The 22256-nt window shown below is 41.6% G+C and overlaps 1 protein-coding gene across 3 annotated transcripts in view; it reads left to right on the top strand.

Annotated features, from left to right (window-relative positions):
* Nucleotides 1-22256, top strand: part of CORIN (corin, serine peptidase) — a 185011-nt gene that overhangs the window by 134278 nt on the left and 28477 nt on the right. For 2 of the 3 annotated variants that reach the window (XM_045834545.1, XM_045834546.1), the window contains exons 10-16: nucleotides 1843-1950; nucleotides 8690-8921; nucleotides 12472-12617; nucleotides 13394-13501; nucleotides 18448-18561; nucleotides 20408-20518; nucleotides 21616-21745. In XM_045834545.1, coding sequence (XP_045690501.1) covers nucleotides 1843-1950; nucleotides 8690-8921; nucleotides 12472-12617; nucleotides 13394-13501; nucleotides 18448-18561; nucleotides 20408-20518; nucleotides 21616-21745 — 949 coding nt within the window. The remainder of the gene's footprint in view (nucleotides 1-1842; nucleotides 1951-8689; nucleotides 8922-12471; nucleotides 12618-13393; nucleotides 13502-18447; nucleotides 18562-20407; nucleotides 20519-21615; nucleotides 21746-22256) is intronic. The other variant, XM_045834548.1, reaches the window with a different exon arrangement.

The following is a 22256-nucleotide window of genomic DNA, read 5'->3' as shown; positions in this document are numbered from 1 at the left end:
GTTAGTTACGTGCGTCCGTTGGAGTCTCACTGTGAAGCAATGAGTGTGTGGGGGACGGTCAGGTGCTCAGAGGCCAGGTATGGGATGACTCTGGCAAAGGGCCTCAGGGAAGCTTCCCTAAGGTAGAGATGTTGGAACTCAGATCTGAAGAATGAGTGCACTTAACAAAGAAGCATGGGACTGGAGGAAGCATTTCAGACACAGGGAACCCCTCATCCAGAAGTCGAAAGGAGGGAAGGAGCAAGGCACGTTTAGGGTACCAGGGCCAGACCACTGGATTAGAGAGCTGAGTGTGAAAAGGGAGGAGCTTGCTACTGCAGAATGACTGTCAACGGTGATTGCTGGCTGGTTCTGCCAAACAAAGCTGAGGAGGGAAGCTGGGACCACTGCCCCCAGGGTTTGGGGCTGTAGTGAAATTTAGGCCTTCACAACCCTCAGGCTGGGCTGTCTGTCTTCCTGTCTAGTCTCCCTTAGGCTCCAGTGACTCAACCTCTGCCCTGGCCCACCCCGGGGCTTTGCATATTCTGCTGTCTGCCCGGGAAACCCATCCTTCCCTTTTACCCTAACTGCCTTATTCCCATCTGCCTGGAAAACTCCTTTAAGGAGCTTTCCCCTACTGCCCTTGTTTGCTTTTGAATGTACTCTCAGTAGCACTGATCCCACGGCATCGTAAGGTTCATTCATGCTGATATCCCTGATGAGAGCACAAGCTACCACCCATTTTTCTCTGCGGTGCTCAGTGCTGTGCTTGTCACACACGTCTGTCACACAGCACGCACTCGTGTGCTGACAGAATGATTGCATGTTGTCGTTAAGAGATTGAACTCACAGAAATTAGCCTGGCTTACCTCGCAAAAAGAGTTTGACTCTACTGCCATTAAAAAAAGAAAAAGAGTGCCATCTCTTTCCTGCAAGGCTCTGATGCACTTTTCTAGCATTAATGGTGCTGGAAAGAAGAAAGAGTCCAGTCTAACGAACATTGTCTTAGAATTATAGGTAAGAATGATGGTGTGTGTCCGCACAGTACCATGATACTCAACAATGCCTTTTCCAGGTTCCAGACGGTGTGTCTGAAAGTAGCTGAGTAGAATGGAAAGAGAATGGGCTGTAATTTATTACCTTATCCACTTAATCTGCACACGACCAGGAAATCAATGGGAAAACCAGTTTCCTCTGTACATACCTTAAGGAAAAGACATTAGGCCGACGCTACTGTTGTCATTCATTGGAAACAAGAAACCCCGTTCTCAGTTCTCAGGTCATCACAGCCAGACCAGTGATACGTTCCAAGGACAGACAGAGAACAGGCGTAGCAGCTGCAGAAGGCTTGTACCGTGATGAAGTATCCTTCTTGTGTTGGTGTTGATGCCCTACTTACTGTTAGGAAAAACATTTTTTTTCAGAGGCAAGACTAGAGCTGGGAGTAAATAAGTCTTTAAAATAATATCACTTAGTATTCAAAATTTCATTATCTTTACAGTGGCTTCTCCCTCAAATCACTTAAATTTCATTTGTAATTAAGTATATGTGCCCATGTAAATATAAAACCTATCTCTTATTTTTCATTAAAAGTAACACCCACCTTTTTTTTTTTTTACGGATAGGTTGCCTCTCATGCCTTCATTCCTATAGAATCCTTTTGGAATAACTGTGTTGTATTTAGTTACCAGGAACTCATTATACAGAAAGCACCTTTTCAACATGTGTTCAGTGCTTTTGGAGAAATTGGAAAGAAACTGAAGTCGTGTCATTGCTCAGCTCCATCAGACATTCTCGATCCTTTAGATCCTAGCGTGAGGAATTTGCAGACGATGAGAGCGAATGTGCCTTTCCCCCCTGTAGGTCAGACTCCATGTCGAGAAGGCGACCAAACATGCCTCTACAATTCCTGCCCTGACTCGTGTGGTGGTAGCTCTCTTTGTGACCCCAGCACCGGTCTGAGTAACTGTAGTAAGTACAGCGGCTGACGAATGCACTCCCCATGGCAAGGTGTGCATTCAGCTTTTTTCTTTTGCGCTGACATTGACATGCTGAAGTCTGGAAGCCCTCTGAAAATATATGTACCTATTTTCTTTCTTTTTTTTTTTTTTTAAGCTTGCATGTGGTAGCAGAAAAGAAACAAAATGGTCTTAATGAACTGAAATCAGGAACAAATGTGTCTCTGTGAATGGGCTATAAATCCGCATTGCTTAATATCATTGCCATTACTTTCAACTCAACGTTAGCTCCTATATATTACTTTCTTGGCTCCATCTGCAGGCAGATGCTATCTTTCTTCCTTTCCAAAGCTCAGCTTCAAAAATGGAAACTTCATCCAAGAGGTAAATGTGACGTTCATCTAAATAGCCACATAAAACTTTGGCTGTCTGTTCTTTTAATAAAATTTATTCCCACCTTTCCAGGAACTTTGCTGACTTAAAACGATCTTGCAGCCATTGTGTTAATGGGTGTTGGTACAATGTAGCAGCTCTCAGTGGTGTAAATAGAGGGCCTGTTAGGGAAGGTAGAATGGGCACGTGCAGCGGAGGACCGTGTGGATGCTGGTGGGAAACTGAAAATGAATCAGAAAACCCTGAAAGATTCTGGCTCTGATACTGCTTTCCTCTGGCAAACAAGTGCTTCTTGAACACATATTCTCTCAGCTGAAGGCCACTGGAATCTGGGAGGTTGAAAGGCTTATGAGCTTGGGTCCTAGGATTGGCTGCAGTTTTAGGGGCCTAGTTTCACTTGGTGGCCTTTCTGGGTCAATGTGGAGCTTTCTGGGTTGGTCGGGGGTTGTCCTGTAGCCATTAGGGAGACTCAAGGAATGAAAACAGTGGTCTGGGAAGGAAATTGAGAGAGGCGGCCCCTGAAAACCCAGACTGACGGGATCTTGTACTTGCGTGTGCACTTAGTAACTGGCTGAAGCACATTGCCAGCCCTCTTCCGCTTCCCCTGTGGGGAGCAGTGCAGAGAGCGATCAGTCTGACCACCAAGGCCTGATGCCATTCTCCGCACCCCAAACCGATTTAAGTGTGTTTGCACACATGCGTATATGTGTTGATGTGTGTGCACACATGTGTGTATATGCATGCATGTGTGCGTGTATGCATGTATTTGTATATGTTCTGGGTTCATTGTTTCACTTTGGTTATCTCCCAACCTGCTCCAGAACTTTCTTTACTTCACCTTGAACTTGAGTAATTTTGAACAGTGACAGTGTCAACTCAAAGACCTGTGTTTACTATTAAAGCTTTGGGACTTGTCTGACATGGAATGGCACTTACCTTTTGACTCAGAAAAGTCAAAAGAGCAATGTAAGCCTGAGTCAAATTTTGGTGGAGAGTGTGTTATTCTGTTTTCTCTGTATTTGAAATATTTCAAAATTAAAAAAATTAAAGTTATCAGTCAAAAAAGGGAAGCTGTAGGAAGGGCCCTGTGTAACTCTGGTTCATACACCTAACCAACACTCACGGTGTGTGTGCAGTGGTGCAGGCCCTGGGCTGCGCACCTTAAGGGTGAGGAAGAGAGCCGTAGTTCCAGCCTCCTGCAGACACCTTTTCAGGGTGGGAGTGCACTCCGCTCCACCCACTCCTGTCTACTACTTGGGTTTTCTCTTCCTAGTCTTCACATACACTCACACAGTTTCCCTAGGGTCTCGCCGTCTCGCCGGCTTCCGCATTCGCCCTGGATCCTCTTGCCTGGTTCTCTCCATACATATTCAGCATTGATACCCCGTCTTCTGAGTGCCAGGCCCTGGGCTGCTCACTGGCCCCCATCCTTCTGTGTTATTAAAAGCAGTGCCTATGCCTGACTTCCCGCTGAGAGGAAAGATGTTTTTCCTTATTTTTCAAAGAGCTTCGAGAACATAGGTGTATGCTTGTTTTTCTGTAAAGATGGACCAGTAGCCTCTCATCTCAGAAGTCTCTTTATGCACTTAAAATGATTAATTATATGAAATTTTTACTAGAGAGACTTACTGCTTAGATTCCGAGACACGGCTGCACAGAGCTGTGGTTCTCTGGCTTTCTTCCATGGAGAATGTGAATTTGGAGAATGTGGATACTCTGTCTGCTGCAGTCAGTGTCTTCCTGTAGTTGCTGGGATTCTAATCCTTGAAGTTGCTGGTACTTGCCGTCCCATACAATAGTACATGACTTTCTAATAGTCCCTGAAGATCTCCTGAGTGGGATCCAGCCAACATTATCTTTAAAATTCCTGGGTGGCTCTAGGGCTCAGCCAGGGTTGAAAATTGTTGCCTTAGTGGCCTCTTCATGACTAGGTTGCAGGTTTATGTGACATCTCTGTAACTGGACATGAAAAAGTCTTCATAATTCTCCAAGAAGGTGCATGGCTCATTTCAGATTCTGAGAAATAGTTACAATTAAAAAAAATAAAGCCTATAAACCACACCTTGGGTGATATCATGTGCTGATAGGTATTACCATATCTACTCATAGTGCAGAATCTTTAACACCTTTGTGTCCTGCTGGGAGGCAAAACACAGATGTATCCTTGCCTCTGGCGTGGAGGGACTAATCCGTCACTTCAGCCTCACAGTCTGCAGTGCAGACACCTGGGGATGCCAGGGAAAAGAGCAGCCCTTGGGCATGGGTCTCTCTCCCTGCTACCCACTCCCTGAGCACTGTGGCTGCATGAGGCCAGGTCTGACTGCGTGTCTCCAGGACTGTCTCACATTTTCCATCACATCCATCAGCCTTCAGTGATACGTGTCTACTCATGCTTTTTTTTCCCTCCAACACTGAGGAAGAAATGAACAACTGTGCTGTTTGCCAAGGTCTACCCATTTTCTACCCTCTCCTTATAATCTCTGGGCAGGAGAAGTAAATAGTATATGGCGTGTGGTAAAGAGCCAAACACCGTGATGGTTAAGAAACTCAGCCCCTGGGAGCAAATAGCAGATGAGAGGAATGAGCTCTCTGTGAGAGCGCTCCTCATCAGTCGGTGGAAAATAAATGACCAGATTAGGGTATTACGACTTGGTAACATGAGGATCAAATGGGTGAAGGCATTGAGTGTCTGCAGCTGTGGATGTTGCAAAACGAGGACTCAGACACGTGCCTCCGGGTGAAAGAACACTGAGGTACCTCTTGCCACTGGGATGAAACCCAGCCAGGCCTGTATCTGTGTTCAGCCATCAGCGCTCAGGAAATAGGGAGGACTGTGCAGTGTGTTCATCCTCACCAAGACTGTGCAGCAGCAAAGCCTGGCCCCTCCACAGGTCCAGTCCCCGGGCTCTTCAAGAGTTAAGCTATGAAGAAAAATAAAGGCATGGAGCAGGGATCCAGGTATTATAAGAGTCTTAAAAGAAAAACACATGTTTTAAAAAGGGCAAGCCTAAACTGTAATATCTGGAGGTGGTACACACTTAGGTAACGAAACTAAGAAGAGGAAGGAAGTGATAACTTGGACACCCAGTAGTTACTTTGGGAGGAGAGAGGAAGGTAGATGTAAGACAGGGTACATGAAGGGGATGCCTGGAAAGTTCAGTGTCTTGTCCTGGGTGGAAGTTAAAAGGGTGTCATAGTAATTCATCAAACAATTAACATAATAATGTGCATATGTTGAGTCATTATGTTGTACACCTACAACTAGTATATGTCCATGATATCTCAAGGAAAATCAATAATGATAAAGAGAGGTTTAGAGTTTGAGGCAAGGATACATCTTGGAATATTGTATATGCCAACGGGTGTTGAAAAGTGACGTTTTCTCATGTAAATATCCACCATTTTATACATGATTTCCAGTAACTTCAGAGTATTGCACCACGACAAGGATGAAACATCATTTAGTTAACCATCCTGCGTTTAGGTTGACTTCAATAACTCTTGATTCAGACTTTGAAAGCTGGAGTATCATTGAAACTCCAAAAGGATCATTTTTTTACCCAACAGATATTCATTGAATCTCATTCAGGTTCAGGATACGGGGCTGGGTAGGCGCCGAGTCCATCTCGCACTGAAAACAGTCCTGTGGCACTCGCATATCCTCCCATGTTTGTAACGAGATTGCCCTCTAGTGGCTGCTGTAAATCAGGCTAGTGAGTGAGTCTGATGCTCACGCTGAAAAAGCTTACTCATCTCCTAAATCATAGAATTTGAGGCTGACACATATCTCGAGAGTTTATCTTACCTAGTATTCTGTGAAGCATACCTTATAAAGGAATAAAATGCAAGATTCAGTCAACCTTATTGCATTGTGTAAAGATCTCCAGAATAATGCATGGTTATAACTTAATCCATTCTTCCCTGTTGGTTCTGAAACACTTAAAGGTTAGATCTTATCCCAGGCCAAAAATGTTCACTTCTCCACACAGGAAAAGAAAGAAAAAGTATCCATGCGACATATCTACTAGTCAACTAAATGAAATGCACCATTAAACAGTTGAAAGTTGGTAGGGTGGTAGAGGAAGAGAAAGAAAGGAAGAGTATAGGCAAAGAGAGACTGCATCAAAACTCCATGTGAACAACACCATTTTTGTGAAATTATAAGTGTATTTTTAAAATTAGGAAAAAATAGAGTTGAGCTGCATCTCCTGACTTGGAAATGGTCACGATAAGTAAGTAAGCAACAAGCAGCTGAAGGGCAGCAGGAGGAGAGCAGGTCTACTTTGGCGAAGGCCAACCCGCACTGCGTGTGTGTAAAGGCCTGTAGGCCGAGACACGAGTGGTGACAAGCGTGGGAGGAGGAACATCAACTCGGCAGTTGGTGTGAGGCAACGTGCGAAAATGGGGAGTGGGGAAATGAAGAACTTTCACTTCCTGCATCTCGTGTTGTTTTTATAGTGAGGAGGAATATTCATTTAAAAAATCTGAAATCAAAATATGCAAATGTTCCTTCTCCTTCACAAGTCAAAGGAAATTATGAACTGAACCAACTGGTGTAACTGCACGGTGGTCAGGCAGTCACGTGCTTTACAGAGGGTTCCTCCGAGGTCTGCGGTACCCACCGGGCACCGAGCACGGCTATCACAATGTGATTGGCTGCATTCCCTGTGCTGTACTGCCCTGTCCTTTCTCTTCTCCCCACCTGTACGCACTCTCAAGATGGTGCCGGCTTTACAGCGTCAGCTCTTCCCCAGGAAACGGAGAGTCTTGTTACTCTCTGTTCATGATGCTTTCCATCCAGCCCAAGTCAGGCTTCTCATTAACATAATCTCTGTGAAGCCTTCGGATTCTGTAAATTGAGACATAGTCTTGGAGCTGCTTTAATATTTCACCCCAGTTCTTATCACCAATCTATTTGTGTGCATACCACTTCCTAGTCAAATAATTACATTTAATTGGAGTAATTGCTGATAATAAGGCATGGAGTCTTTAGTTGGCTTCGGCTGATTCTAGGAAGACACTTGCCTGATTACTTCTCTCATCTACAGCACATCTACCGTGGATGAGAGGGAACAGGCCTTTCAACCACGTTCCCCCCAAACTCACCAGACCCTTGCTTCCCCAGCCACTCTCGCTCCAGCTTCTCCCTCTGGGCTCCGTGCACTGTCCCAGCCTGTTCGCGTCTCCTGCACCTGCTGGCGTGTGTGTCTTCCTGTGAAGATTGTGGAGTTTCTCCATGGCGGGGACTCTGTCTTTAAATAGTTTTACATTTTAAGGGCCTAGGATAGTTTCTGACACTTTTCTCCCCCTCCTTTCCTTCCTTCACCTGGTACTGTCCTTGGTGCTGACTTTAGGTTAAGAAGTGTGGTCTCAGTTCTCAAAAACCTTCAAATTGTGTGGGGGAGGCAAGTAAGTAAAGAACACAGCAAAGGCCATGAGGGAATTGCAGGAACATACCTAAGATGCTGTGGCACCTAGCAGAAACTCAGAATGGGAGTGGGAAGGCTTCCTGGAAGAGGTGTTTATGATGAGTCCTGCAGCCTGAGGAGGAGTTAGCGTGGTGGGGAGGATGCTAAAGGATCACTCCAGGCAGTGGGTTCTGTATGTACCTGGCAGCTGGAGCCATGACTGCATTTGAGGGGTGACTACAAGTATGTTAAGAAGAGAAAGGGGTAAGAGAGGAGCTAACAGGGCCCACAAAAGCATGCAATTCTTAAAACATCTGGTGTTGCCAAGGAACACTGCTGACTGGATAGTCACAGGCAACAAGGCTGGAAAGTTAGGGGGTGGTTGGAATGTGAAACAATGTTGGATGCCAACCCAGTGGGTTAGGATTGTATGTCACTGGCAATGTATCGCTAACAGATCTCAGGGTCCTCTGCCTTGTAGCCTTCTATTTAAATCCACTGCACAATGATAAAATGTAGGAAAATCATTTAATTGCCTACTTAGCCAAATTCATTTTCTTTAAATGGCTGTGAAGATAATGAAGACTATGCTAGTTTAGAAGTAATGAATAAATCAGAAAAAGAAAACAAATTAAAGTGAGTAAAAGGATTCATAAGAGAAAGCCACTTTCAGATAAGTTGAGCCAAAAGGAAAAAGTGAGCAAGACTTCTTAAATCATGCATGCTGGACACTGTGCTAGCAGCCACATGTACAGAAATGAGTCTTGGTTTGGCACTTCATTAACCAAGTTATTTATCTTTTGATAGTAATGTTAAATACTGCTTGCATGCTAGTCATAGCTACTTTAAAGAGAAAGGACACAATAGACTTCAGTTCTCTAAGTTTTTAAGACATTGTTTAGAATGTGTTATTAATATGTGTATGTGGCTGTATATGTGTTTTCTTGGTAGGTCAATGTGAACCAATTACATTGGAACTCTGCATGAACTTGCCCTACAACCACACAAATTATCCAAATTATCTTGGCCACAGGACTCAGAAAGAAGCATCCATCAGCTGGGAGTCCTCTCTCTTCCCTGCGCTTGTTCAGACCAACTGTTACAAATATCTCATGTTCTTTGCCTGCACCATTTTGGTACCAAAGTGTGATGTGAATACAAGCCAACGTATCCCTCCTTGCAGGTAACGTGATGGGGTCTTTCCCAAACATCCTCATTTCCCTCAGGGAGAACCAAGGGGGAGAATACTTGGTTTGAGTATAGACGAAGTGCATATCTTGCTAAGGAGCTCTGTATTTAACAAATTACGTACTTAAAAGGTAAAGAAAGAGGAATTCCAAAATAAATAATTGAATGAGAATTCATTCCTGAAGTACTAAAAAAAGGAGGTATGAACTACCTTCCATAATAGTTTCTGTACTTTACTGTGTCATTTTGGTTGACCCAAGAGCATTTTTGAAGATGTGAGTTAGCAGAAGATGGAGTATATCTGCCTCTTTCTCTGGCAACATTGATGTGTTCAAAATGCTGCCTTCTTACATGGCTCAAGAGTTAGCTATGTTACACCAGGAGTGGGCTGAAGGAGTCATAACACCAGCTTCACAGGTTGGACAGGGGCGGGCATCACCGATAATTTTCTATCTGCTTGAAGCGACTAAGGGGCAAGATTTGAAGAGTGCAGCTTGGGCTTGGGATATGAGTGATATCCTAGGGTTAAGAGCATTACTCTGGGATCCACTGTCTGCATCAGATTCTGGCTCTTCTCTGCCTGGTCTCTAGCCTGAAACAGGCTCCCCAATTTCTCCCAGGCTCAGCTCCTGAACCTGAAAAATCAGGATAGTAGTAGTTGTGAGGTCCAGTGAATGTGCATCAATGTAAAGAGCTTCAGGTTGATTATAGGCCCAGAACAAACAAACAATAGCTCTGATGATGGGGCAGGAGCACAGCAGCTTGGGTGGCACTTTGGTCCCTCTTCTGTGCCACACGCTAGGGGCTGTGGTCGGAGAACGTGCACAGACGGACGGCTGTGTCGGTGGGGGTTGGGGGTGCGGCCCTCCCCAGTGCTGTTCCCCATCAGGGGGTGAGTCTGCACGTGCTTGTCTCCCTGTGAGGGGCACCTGTGGGAACCACGTGTTGGGATCAGAAGTCACTTAGAGGTTTAAGGAAAAGCAATAATATCAATATGGTGGGCAGATGGGAAAACAATAAATTCTATCCTGAATATCAAGTGGATGACAGAGTTGGGGCACCTCCAGAGTGGGGCCGGAAACAATAAAATTTCAGAATGACTTGGGGAACTGAACAGTTCATACAAAGAGTAATATTTAATATAGGCTTGTGCACACATACTTCTGAAAATTTCTGTTGAACAGTTTTTAGAAGTTTCACTAGTCAAAAATCAATTTTATATTACAAAATTATTTCTAAATCTTAATCTCACTTTTGCTAGGCAATAGTACTTAACATTCTTATATTTGACTTTCTTTTCATATGTATATAAGATTTTCCTTATGTAGTATTCTCTGGAACAAATTTATATTCACGTATAATTTATGAGTTCAGCCTGAAGTTTCATATTAACATACCTAAGATGAGACTGATCCTGAAACATTTTCAATCACCATGTTGGTGAACTTCTTTGAGATACTTCAGTTATATTTCTTAGGTTTACACAAACACATATATCATTCATTTTTGGTGGATATCAAAATGAATTTTAGATTTTGATATTTATTTAGAGGAAAAACTTTTTATATTATAATAAGAGTAATATGCTGATATTCATGAAGCAACACATAGTTGCTTTTGTCAAAGCTGTTTATTTTAAAATTAGTTTTTAAGTTATGAATCAGAAAAATCTGACCTTATGAAGCCCTGACTGTGTGCTAAACAGTTTAAGGTACATCTGCCATCTCATGCTCAGAATCACCTTTTGAGGGAGCCGCCTGCCATCAGTGCCATGGTCAATGGCTGAGCACCACGCAGGTATCAATGAGAGCGGTGTCCCCTGCAGCCGCCATGCTGCGTACTGTGCTGTTTCCCTTTTGTGGAAAAAATAGGAAGTGGCAGAGTCGGGCTCCATACAGTCCTCCGTATAAATGAGGTGTTATAGATTAACTGAAAGCATCAGCAGCGATTGAGTTACGTACACTTTTTATAAATCTGCAACAAACTGTTCGATCCAGCGGAAAGTTATCACACACTAACTGAACTTCCCGTTTTTGCAAAACTGGCGTGGGAATGCCGTGGCTTGGTCCTCTCCCCAGGTTTTATTGTTTCCGGCCCCACTCTGGAGGTGCCCCGACTCTGTCATCCACTTGATTCCTGGGCTAAGCCAGGGTCAAGTTAGGCTCCGCCCTGTTCGGACTTAAATCCAGACAGAGATCTCTCTAAGACTTCCTAATTCAATTGCTAACCATTCCCTACTTTGTTAAAATTAACTTAGAGTTTAAAGTTTAAAAGTTTTGAGAGACAAGAGTGTATTTGAAAGGAAATAAGAAATTTGCCCAGGGACTTAGTTTGGTTGTGTCTACTTTTTAAAAAAAGCCATTTAACTAATTTCTTGGTCATATATTGAGACAAAACTATGTTTTCCACCCATAGAAAGTAAGGACATCCTTCATGAGACATGTTGTTACCTTAGTTTAAAAATATTCTGGGTACAAATGAGAACACAAATTAAAGCACTTAACACAATGCTTAGTTTATCTTTTTGTTGAAAAAAACCCCCCAGAAAACGTTATTTTAACCAACTTGAGCTCGACATAGATGGGTTTGGGAGATGTCCCAAGCTTCACCAAGCTTGGTCTAAGGTGAAGGAATGGAGACAATGAATGCCGTAGGTACGCCCGGCTGGTGGTCCCTGGAGGGAGAGGCCTGTGAGGCTGAGGGTGTTGAATAGATTCCATGACCTTTGGTGGCAGACTGTCCAAACTTTTTGGGGACCTGCCAGCTTGGAACAAAACTGTTGGGGAATGAGTCTGTCTTAAAAAACAAAAGGAGAGAAAATGAGAAAGGCAAACTGCAGAAGGGAAATTGTGTCCTGGATGTTGTTTAACAAGGTACAGACTTGCAACTAGTAGACAGATAGGTCCTGGGGATCTAATGCACAGTCTGGTGAACACAGACAACCATGTCGTGTTGTAGTCTTCAAACCTGCTCAGGGTCTAGATCGTAATTGTTCCAACCACAAAAAGAAGTGAGAATTATGTGATGTGATGGGGTGCTCACTGTAGCTGCAACAGCAATTTTATTACAATATATAAACACATCAAATCAATGTGTTTTCTTATTAAATTTACACAATGTTATATGTCAAACATATTCTGATGCTACACATAACAAAATAGATGTCTATTACTATTCCTAGTGAAATTTCTTTTGGTGAAAGTGTGTTGCTGGAATGTATTCCCTTTGTAGAGATATTATGCATTTTGATTTCCCAGATACTTATTATGTGTATGTGCATCTATATACCAGGGTGGGGAAAAAGTAGGTTTATAGTTGTTTGTTTGGAAAATAATGCAATATTTAATAAATAGTAATACAGGAATCAACTCTGTGTTTCCCATACAACTGTAAACCCACTTTTGCCCACCCCTGTATGTTGATACACACACTGCATACAGAGAGACACATACCCACACAGTATTAAAACCCTGCATAAATTCCTGACATATGTCTCAGATGCAGTGATATCTGCCTCTAATGTTGTGTCTTTCTTGCTCACCTAGGGCGCTGTGTGAACACTCCAAGGAACGCTGCGAGTCTGTTCTTGGGATCGTGGGCCTGCAGTGGCCTGAAGACACAGATTGCAATCAGTTTCCAGTAGAAAATTCAGACAATCAAACCTGCCTAATGCCGGATGAAGATGTGGAAGGTTAATTCTCAAATTGATTTCGGTGGGGTGTCTAACATGGATGAATACATTAGCTACGTTTTTGAAGTCTCTCTGTTACTATTGTTGCTGTTTTTTTCCTGTTTAAGTTGCCAGTGGGGCTGCATGGGTGAGTAAATCTACAAACTCGATTGCTTGAAGAATTTGGTACTTGTCTGTTAGACATGGTCTTCATTTTAATAATAAATTGCAGAGAGGAATTTAATATTCCAAGTATTTATTTTAACCACATTCAACCCACAGAGCCAATTATATATGGATGCTGCTTTTATACTAAGGATTCTGAAGGTAATAGTTAGGCCTTGGTTTCTTCCAGTGCAAAGCATTTGCAGATCTTGGCAATGTAAGATGGTCAGGCAGAGAAATAGAACTGGGGACCTGTCCACCAGGCAGAAAGATTAGAGTGGGAAACAACTTTGCTGCACTAACGGCACCTGGGTAGTTAGAAGCGTTGACTCCGCAAGATGTTTTAGGCTTTGGCAATTGCTGGATTGTTCATTCAGGAAGACAGTTAATTACTGGAAAGTATAAAGACACCAGACAGCTCATCTGGAGAAATGAGGCCGTGGATGGAGGAGGAAGATGCTGATAAGCAGACAGAGGAAGGCCATGTTAACATTTGGCTGTTTGAGCTTTGCAGAGGGCCAGCCTTGTCTGCAGTCGTAGCTCCTTGACACTGTTCCACACATGGATAAGTTAGCTGGTGGTTCTGGGTTTTCTGTTCATTGACAGTGATATGCCCCATTGTTTTGAAACAGAGTGCTCACCCAGTCACTTCAAGTGTGGCTCGGGGCGGTGTGTTCTGGCTTCCAGAAGATGTGATGGCGAGCCCGACTGTGACGATGACACTGACGAAGCAAACTGTGGTATGTATGAGAGACGGCACTTTTCTTGAATATACCAGCAGCTAGTTAGGATAAGGAACTGTGTTAAAAAAATGTCAACTGTTCATTGACAGTTGTAATGATTAGGATTGAATGCTGATGTATTTTCCTCTCGGATTATCAAATGGCAAGATATGCATTGGTGGGTTTTTCCTGTTTACTTGATGGAGTTTCCCTAAATTACATTTCTGTTTATAACCTTGATGATATACATGCAAATCCTGAGTAAAAGGAGCAGCACTTTCCTAACGTAAGGAATTATTTTCATTATTAGAGATTGTAGAGCAGTTGTCATCTCTCTTTTCATCTGGTGCTCATGCTGTCGGACAGGCATCTAGATACACAGAGGCAGAGCTCGGGCTCCAGTGTGCAAGTGCAATTGGGATTTATTTTCATGCCCTGTCTGATTTTGTTTCTGTTGGCAAAGGATAAAACTCCTCCTGATGTGTCTGCCGTTGAGCTCCAAAATCACTAGTGGAAAGGCCAGAAGTACCAACAGTGATTTAAGTGGAACTAACTCCCATTTTATTTCTCTGCAAACCTTTGTACTTGTAACCTCAGAATGTGTCAGGGAATAGTTTCTCCTTTTTAGTAAACAATATTCTGGAGTAAAGCAAAGCGATTGAAGGACTATCCAGAGGCTAGTTTTGTTAAGATTATTTAACTTATTCTGCTTTAAAAAATTGACACTCTTTGCCCCCAGCCATCCAAAGCCTATAAGGCAATATATCTTGTGAAATCACTTTATTCTTTTGGCCTTTTAGATATAAATACCACCTTCCTCCCATTTTCCATAGTCAACATTGCCCTTCTGGTCTAGACAAAATGTCACAAGCTATCAACTGAAATCCTCTCAGCTTCTATAAATATGGACAGGTGCATTTTTTAGACAATTAGAGCTGCCAAAATAAGGGTAAATGACCAGGGATAATTTTGTTAGGGAGGAATGGACAGTGTTTTGAGAAGTACTGTCGTTTGCTTGTTTGTGCTCTTTATGTACAGAAATAAATCAAAACTCATTGAACATCCCTTGTGTAAGTGATTTGTTGAGAATCTATTGGATTTATTTGCTGAACTATGATGTTGATGGGTGATAGTATTCTGTGAGGCAATTTTAAATGGGTAATTTTAGATGATTCAAAGAGGTTAGTTACATGGTGTCTATTGGGGTTGCTACACCTAAATCTGCATTAGAATACTAAATATTTGAGAAATGTAAAAACTCAGTTTAAAAAGGGAGCTTTAGCAAGACTAAAAAAACTGAGTTTTAGAATATATTCTGCAAAAAAAAAAAAATTCAGAGTGCTACAGGATTTAAGTGACTCTAAAATGACCTGGAGACTATTATGCTAAGTGAAATAAGCCAGGCAGAGAAAGACAAGTACCACATGATCTCACCTACATGTGGAATCGAATGAACAAAATAAACTGATGAACAAAATAGAAACAGAGTCATGGATAGATGGAACAGACTGACAGCTGTCAGAGGGGAGGGGGCTGGGGGACTGGATGAAAGAAAGTGAAGGGATAAGTAAAAAAAAACAAAAAAACGCAGACAACAATGTGCTGATAGCCAGAGAGAAAGGGGGACAGGGCTGAGTGGAGGTGGGCGAAGAGGTGGGGGGAAACGGGGACATCCTAATAGGGTGAACAATTAGAATAAAGTTAAAAAAAATCAGGCTTCTAGGTCAGTAATGAGTTTTCATCAACACTTTAATAACAATCAAAATGATAGAATACATTGTCTAATCCCTATGAAACACTCAAAATATTGATGCACTGCTGAGAGCCCTAGTTAAGGAAAGTGAAAAGTGGGTAGGAAATTAATATGTTTGGAGTTACATTAACTACTCCAACCGTATTAAGTCATGAAACAACTCTCACTACCTTTTCCAATGTGATTGATGATAGAATATTAATGTACATTCCCCTTTGGGATGTATGCACACATTTCAGTGGGCATGCTGTCCATTCAAGATTAATTTTTTTTCTTTTTAATGGCTGAGTAGTATTCTATTGTGTAAACATCCCGTAGTTGTTTTATCCACTCATCTATTCATGGACCCTTGGGCTGATCCACATCTTGGTGATTGTAAATAATGCTGCAGTGAACACAGGGGTGCTTATGTTCTTTTGAATTAGTGTTTTGGGTTCCTTTGGATATATCCCCAGAAGTGGGATTGCTGGGTCAAAAGGCAGGTCTGTTTTTAAATTTTTGATGTATTTCCATACTGCTTTCCACAATAGCTGTACCAGTCTGCATTCCCACCAAAAGTGCAAAAAGGTTCCCCTTTCACTACATCCTCACCAGCATTTGTTGTTTGTTGATTTGTTGATGATAGACATTCTGGCCAGTGTGAGGTGATATGTCATTGTGGTTTTAATTTTCATCTCTCTGATGATTAGTGATATTGAGCATTTTTTTCATATGCCTATTGGCCATCAGTACGTCCTCTTTGGATAAGTGTGTCTTCATGTCCTTTGCCCATTTTTTAATTGGGTTGTTTGTGGGGTTTTTTGGTGTTGGGTTTTGTAAGTTTTTTATAAGTTTTGGATATTAACCCCTAACAAGATGTATTGACAAATATGTTTTCCCATTCTGTAGGTTGTCTTTATATTTTGTTGGTGATTTCTTTTGCTGTGTAAAAACTTTTTAGTTTGATATAGTCCCATTTGTTTATTTTTTCTTTTGTTTCTCTTGGCTGGAGTGATATATCTGATAAAATATTGCTATGAGCAATGTCTGAGATTTTGCTGCCTATGTTTTCTTGTATGATTTTTATGGTTTGGGATCTAATATTTAATTAAATCTTTAATCCATTTTGAATTTATTCTTGTGTGTGGTGTAAGAAGGTAGTCTAGTTTTATTTTTTTCCACTTACCTGTCTAACCAATTTTTCTAACACCATTTATTGAGTAAATTATCTTTAACCCATTGTATGTGCTTGTTCTCTCTGTCAAATAAATATTAATGGCTATAAAGGTGTGGATTTATTTCTAAGCTCTCTATTCTGTTCCATTGATTTGTGTATTTGTTTTTTGCCAGTACCATGCTGTTTTGATGGTGTATAGTTTTTAGTATAGTTTCATATTAGGTAGCGTGATTAGGTACCATGATTCTTCCAACTTTGTTCTTCTTTCTCAGGATTGCTGTTGCTTGCAGGGCCTTTTGTGGTTCCACATAAAATTTTGAAATATTTATTCTAATTCTGTGAAATATGTCTTTGGAATTTTGATAGGAATTGAATTGAATTATAGATTGCTTTGGGTGGCATGGACATTTTAATGATATTAATTCTTCCTGTCCATGAACATGGTATGTGCTTCCACTTGTTTGTATTTTCTTCAATTTCTTTCTTCAGTGTCTTAAAATTTTCTGAGTCTGTTATATCCTTGGTTAGGTTTATTCCTAGGTATTTTATTCTTTTTGAAGCAATTGTGAATGGGATTGCTTTCTTAATTTCCCTTTCTGAGAGCTTATCATTGACATAAAAATACAACTGATTTCTAGATATTAATTTTGTATCCTGCCACTTTGTTGAATTCAATTATCAGCTTTAGTAGATTCTTGGTGGAATCTTTAGGGTTCTCTATGTACAATGTAATGTCATCTTCAAATTTTTTAATAGGAATTTTGAAAAAAGCAGATTTTTTCTTTTATTTCAAGAAACCTGAGTCAATCATCCATGAAATTTCTCTGAATTATTTGTAGTAGGTTGAATGAGAAATAGCATTTTAAAAGAAGATTTTATATATTTATTTTTAGAGAGGGGAAGGGAGAGAGAAAGACAGAGAGAAACATCAGTGTGTGGTTGCCTCTTGCACACTCCATGCTGGGAAGCTGGTCTGCAACCCAGGCATGCACTCTGACTGGGAACCAAACTGGTTCACAGACCAGACTCAGTCCACTGAGCCACACCAGCCAGGTTGAGAAATAACATGAAAAAAAAAACACAGCTCCTTATTTGATCAGTACTTTGCATTTCACTCACCTTAAACTAAGTGATCTTTCTTGGATATGGGAGAGACTTTTTTATTCCTTATATGAAATGAAGTCTCATTTAAAACACATGTGTTGAGGGCCTGCCAAGTGCCAGCCACTGTTGTAGGCAGGAGTAAAGAAGAGTACCAAAACACGAGTGCCCTGTGGTCTCTTCCTTTATGCACCTCCAAGTCTGATGAGGCCGTGGATCTAACTGGAGTGACAAGAACACATGAGACTCTGGGCATGTTTTAGCAGATGAGTGAGACACACTGTATTCCATTCAAATGGCTTTAAGTTCATCCCAAGTGCTTCTGTTTCATAGGCAAACTACACTTCAAGCTTATAGTCTCAATCTAGTACAAATTGTGTTCATTTCCATATTGATTGATAAAGTTTCTAACCTTAGATCTCTGGCTACATTACTACAGTAAGTAATGGCTTTCACACCTGGCTCTTACACTCGTTTTGTAGGTATTTGGCATAGAAGGATCCTCTTTTGCTAAGCACACAGATGCTTTCTACATTTGTTGACTGAAATTACATTTTTAGATAATATGCCCGTAGATCAGTAGGTTTTGGCATGTTGCTTAAGAGCATAACTCGCCATTTTATAGATGATTCTTTTGCATTGGCAAATTGACTCAGAAAGCAAAGGGAACAGTTAAAGATGAACATTAACAGATAATCGCTTTTTCATTTTATTCCTCATTTCCTATATGTCACATTTGATCTCTCAGCAGAGCTGTACTATTTATATTGCAGTATGGAGATTATCAAGTGTTCCTGCTTTCAAAATTATATTTTTTATGACATATAGGAGTCAAAACCTTTAAGGAAAAAGAAGTCAGGCTTTGATGTTGTAATTTGTCTGCAGTGTTTGATCAAATTCATCTTTACTTTCATGTCCACGTCTAAGGCACATGACCTTGTCTTCTGTCCCCAGGCTGCAAAGAGAGAGACCTTTGGGAGTGTCCATCCAATAAGCAGTGTGTGAAGAACACAGTCATCTGTGATGGGTTTCCAGACTGCCCTGATAGCTCGGACGAGAGCAACTGCTGTACGTGCCTCCATGAATTTGTCTGCTCAACATTTATTTTAAATGCTAATAATCTCTCATTGTGAATATAAGCTAGAAATTTGGAAATGCGTATCAAAGCTTTTAGCATGTTCAGACTTTTTGACCAAAACTCCGCTTGTAAGAATATATGCCAAGACGACAGTCAAAATATATGCACGATGATATTATCCCAGCTTTATGTATAACATAGAAAAAATTAAAATGCCACAAATGTCCAAAAATAGGGGACATAAAATACAACCATAAAATGAAATAATATGCAAAAATTAAAAATCAAGTTAGAAGAATAATTTCTCTTGGGTTCATTACATATTATTAGGTGAATAAAATGAAATATAAATCATTATATGTAGTACTGTCCTGAGTTTTGAAAGTACATGTACCTATATATAGAAAAAGATCAGAAGTTCATAATAAAAATTTTATAAATATAATTCCTGGGCAGTGGGATAATTGTTTTTGTGCTTTTCTTCTTTTCTCTTTTCTATTTTTGTATTTCCTACCTTTTAAAAATGAATGGCCACTTCTTTTAGAATCAGAAAAAAAGTTGGATCTCTAAGATATTTTACCTACTAGTTATGGAAAGCCTAACTCAAATGACTTAATAATGATACTTACTATCTTTATTATCTTTCATTACCATCTATATTATATGTGACATATTGTCACTGAGAAAGTCAAGTGTAAAAGGGATTCTTGAGGAGGGATGAGGGAGTTCAGCACTTCATCTGTGATTCTTAGTTTGGCTTGACCTCACGCTGACTCCCACCAGGGTGAAAAGGTGACTGCCCAGAGCCCCCGGGTGCCATGCTTTCCTGCTCATATCCAGTGGGAAGGACTGGAAACCTTTACCTCATCTCTTGGACATCAATTAAGGATTCACTGAGATTAGCCAAACTAGAGCAGGGTACCCAAGAACAGACAAAAGCCTTTGTAGAAATTAGAAATGACCCCATATCAAAAGGTGAAATGCAGCTTCTTAGGGAGAACCAATTAGCAAAAAAGGCTAAGTCCTCCAGGCCACTTCTGCTTCAGGCTAGGACACATGGCCTTGGCCATCAGGGTCTGAGCAGGAACTGCCTTGCAAAGTACAACCCACAAAACCATAGGCCATGACCCTGATCTTGGATCACATGTTCACTCTTGGACTAATGACTATACTCAGAAAAAAAGATCCATGATCAGAAAATGCCACGTCCCTCTTGAAGCAATCAGGATCTTCCTCTGGCCCTGGGGATGGTGTGCGTGGGAGGCGGTAAGGGGCTCAATGGGCAAAACCACTATTCCTTAAAAATGGAGAAAGAAGGGAGGCAGGTGCTAGGTAGGCAGCCAAGGAGTTTTGCTATGACTTTGAAAAACCTAAGAGAATTAAATGGGACTCAGAGAATCATTCAGTGGTAGAGATTTTAGAACATAACCCGTGTCCACGTATGTGGACAGAGCTAGTTTTCCTCCTGTGGCGACTCCTGTCTGCTCGTCCCCTGTGCTCTGCTCGTGGCACTTCAGCTCTTCACCCTCTCCTCTAGTTTTTGATGTTTCTGCTGCTCGGGGCACCGCTTTTTCACTCGTATGGTTACGATGAGAGAACCTAGTCACCTGGAGTCAGTAGTTCTGTTTAAGTGCCTGGTGTTTGTGTGGACTGACGTCTGTGAAGTGAGATGTTACCGATTCTGTTAGTCTATATTGCCACCTGTTTGGAGGCCTCTGCAACCTCATCTTTTCTTCTTTTCAAGTTCCTGCCGGCAAATGGTAATGTGCATGCCAGTGATAATCACATTCATGTGTAAAATGTTCCTGCCTTCTTGCTTCTTGTTCCCTGTGCCAGCGTTTTGCCAAGAGGATGAACTGAAGTGTGCAAACCACGAGTGTGTGTCTCGTGACCGGTGGTGCGACGGGAGAGCTGACTGCCTGGACAGTTCAGACGAGTGGGACTGTGGTAAGCTGCCTGTTCGCCTCCTGTGGTCCATTCCAGTGCTCGTCAGCCCTGCGAGCTAAATGAATCATAAATGACTTCACAGATTTTACCAACCCAGGCCGTCTCTTTTGCTTTACAATTGCAAAAGCTAACTGTGCTTACTCGCAGGCGTAATTTCCAAGTCACAGAAAATTCCCCAAATTCCCCCCCCCCCCAACTTCTGTATGTGAAATGTCTACATTATGTGTAAAAACATGTGAGTCCAAGTTGTTATGGGCATCTAACTGCTAGAATATAATGTCTAAATACATTACCAAGCTTCACAATGACCAAAATACCCCGTTATTCTTGTGTTATTGACATGCCCCAGAGCAGGGCAGTAAAGTGGCCCTTTTATCTTCCCTGTACACTTGCTCCACATCCAAATGGTGCCTCTGTTACTCCTTCACATGGGCAGAACCTGAAGGCACCTTCTACCAGTACCTTCACTGCCGCAGTTTATAATCTGGAGTTTGATTAAGTCCATCATCCCATGCTCATCACTCTCCATCATCCTACGCTGATCACTCTCTCCATTCACTGCGCTCTTATTTCAGGCCTTGCACCATCTGGCCAAACACAGTTATGTGTGTTGTGAGTAAATGCTCACAAATGATCTGCAGTTTATTGAGTACAGAGGGTGTTTTTTATATAAAAGGAATTAATGCATCTACCAAATTAACCCTAAGTTAGTATCACCATCACACACTTGCATTCTCATATGCTTTATTGAAAGGAAATGATATGAATGAAGTTACAACTAGCTTCTTATAATTATGCAAATTACTGCAGTAACTCCTGGGGATGGACCCTGCCTCTGGCCATCTTCTAAATACAGATAAGCTAAGAACTACCTGTCCCTTTCATTGGAGCCATGGCTTTTTGAGGGCATGGAGCATGTCAGCATAGTCCTGCATCACATCGAGGGCAGTGGTTTTCACAGGCTGTCATTCCCCAAATGGTTCTTAGCTGAAAGAGATAAAAATGGATGCATGCACATGAAGAAAGGCATGTACAGTTGCCATTTGGTTTTCTGAGAGGAAATGTTTTTGATCAGGGTTTTCTCTTTTACTCTCCAGTGACCCTCTCTAAAGAGGTGAACTCGTCTTCATTCCTGACTGTTCGCAGATCTGCCACAGAGCACCACGTGTGTGCGGACGGCTGGCAGGAGACCCTGAGTCAGCTGGCCTGCAAGCAGATGGGTTTAGGGTAAGGTCAGTAGTTTGTAGCACTGATGGATTTCCCAGAGGGCTTCGAGGAACTGGGCTCTAACATCTTCCTTATGGATGCAGAGTGAGTGGGCGCTCTCTCTCCACAGCACGGGAAGTGAACCAGGTGGCAGGGCCACATTGAATTACAGGCACCTGCTCTGAAGAGTCTGGGTTGAAAACCTATGTTGATGAAGCCTCTAAAAGCAAATGAAGTAATTGTATATTAAGCACTTCTGAAGTGAAATAGTTTCATTTTTTATAAAAGCATTAATATGGTTTCCTCCAAGGAACCTGGATGGGAAGATCGTGCAATATAACCCAAGAGGCTATTGAAAATTCCTTTTTTAGCACCTCATGTTTTTTTTATAAGTTGGGAAATAGAACTTGAAATTGATGGTATTTCAATTTACCCTAATTTAATGAAGGAAAACTAGATCAGGGAACAGTTCACCATCTTGGCTTCCTAGTAGAATGAAAAGACTTTCTCTGGCTTTGAGGTAAACACACTG

Source organism: Phyllostomus hastatus, unplaced genomic scaffold (assembly GCF_019186645.2).
Source record: "Phyllostomus hastatus isolate PE091 unplaced genomic scaffold, TTU_PhHast_1.1 phas_contig_196, whole genome shotgun sequence".
NCBI lineage: Eukaryota > Metazoa > Chordata > Mammalia > Chiroptera > Phyllostomidae > Phyllostomus > Phyllostomus hastatus.
This window is presented reverse-complemented; position numbering and strand designations above follow the sequence as displayed.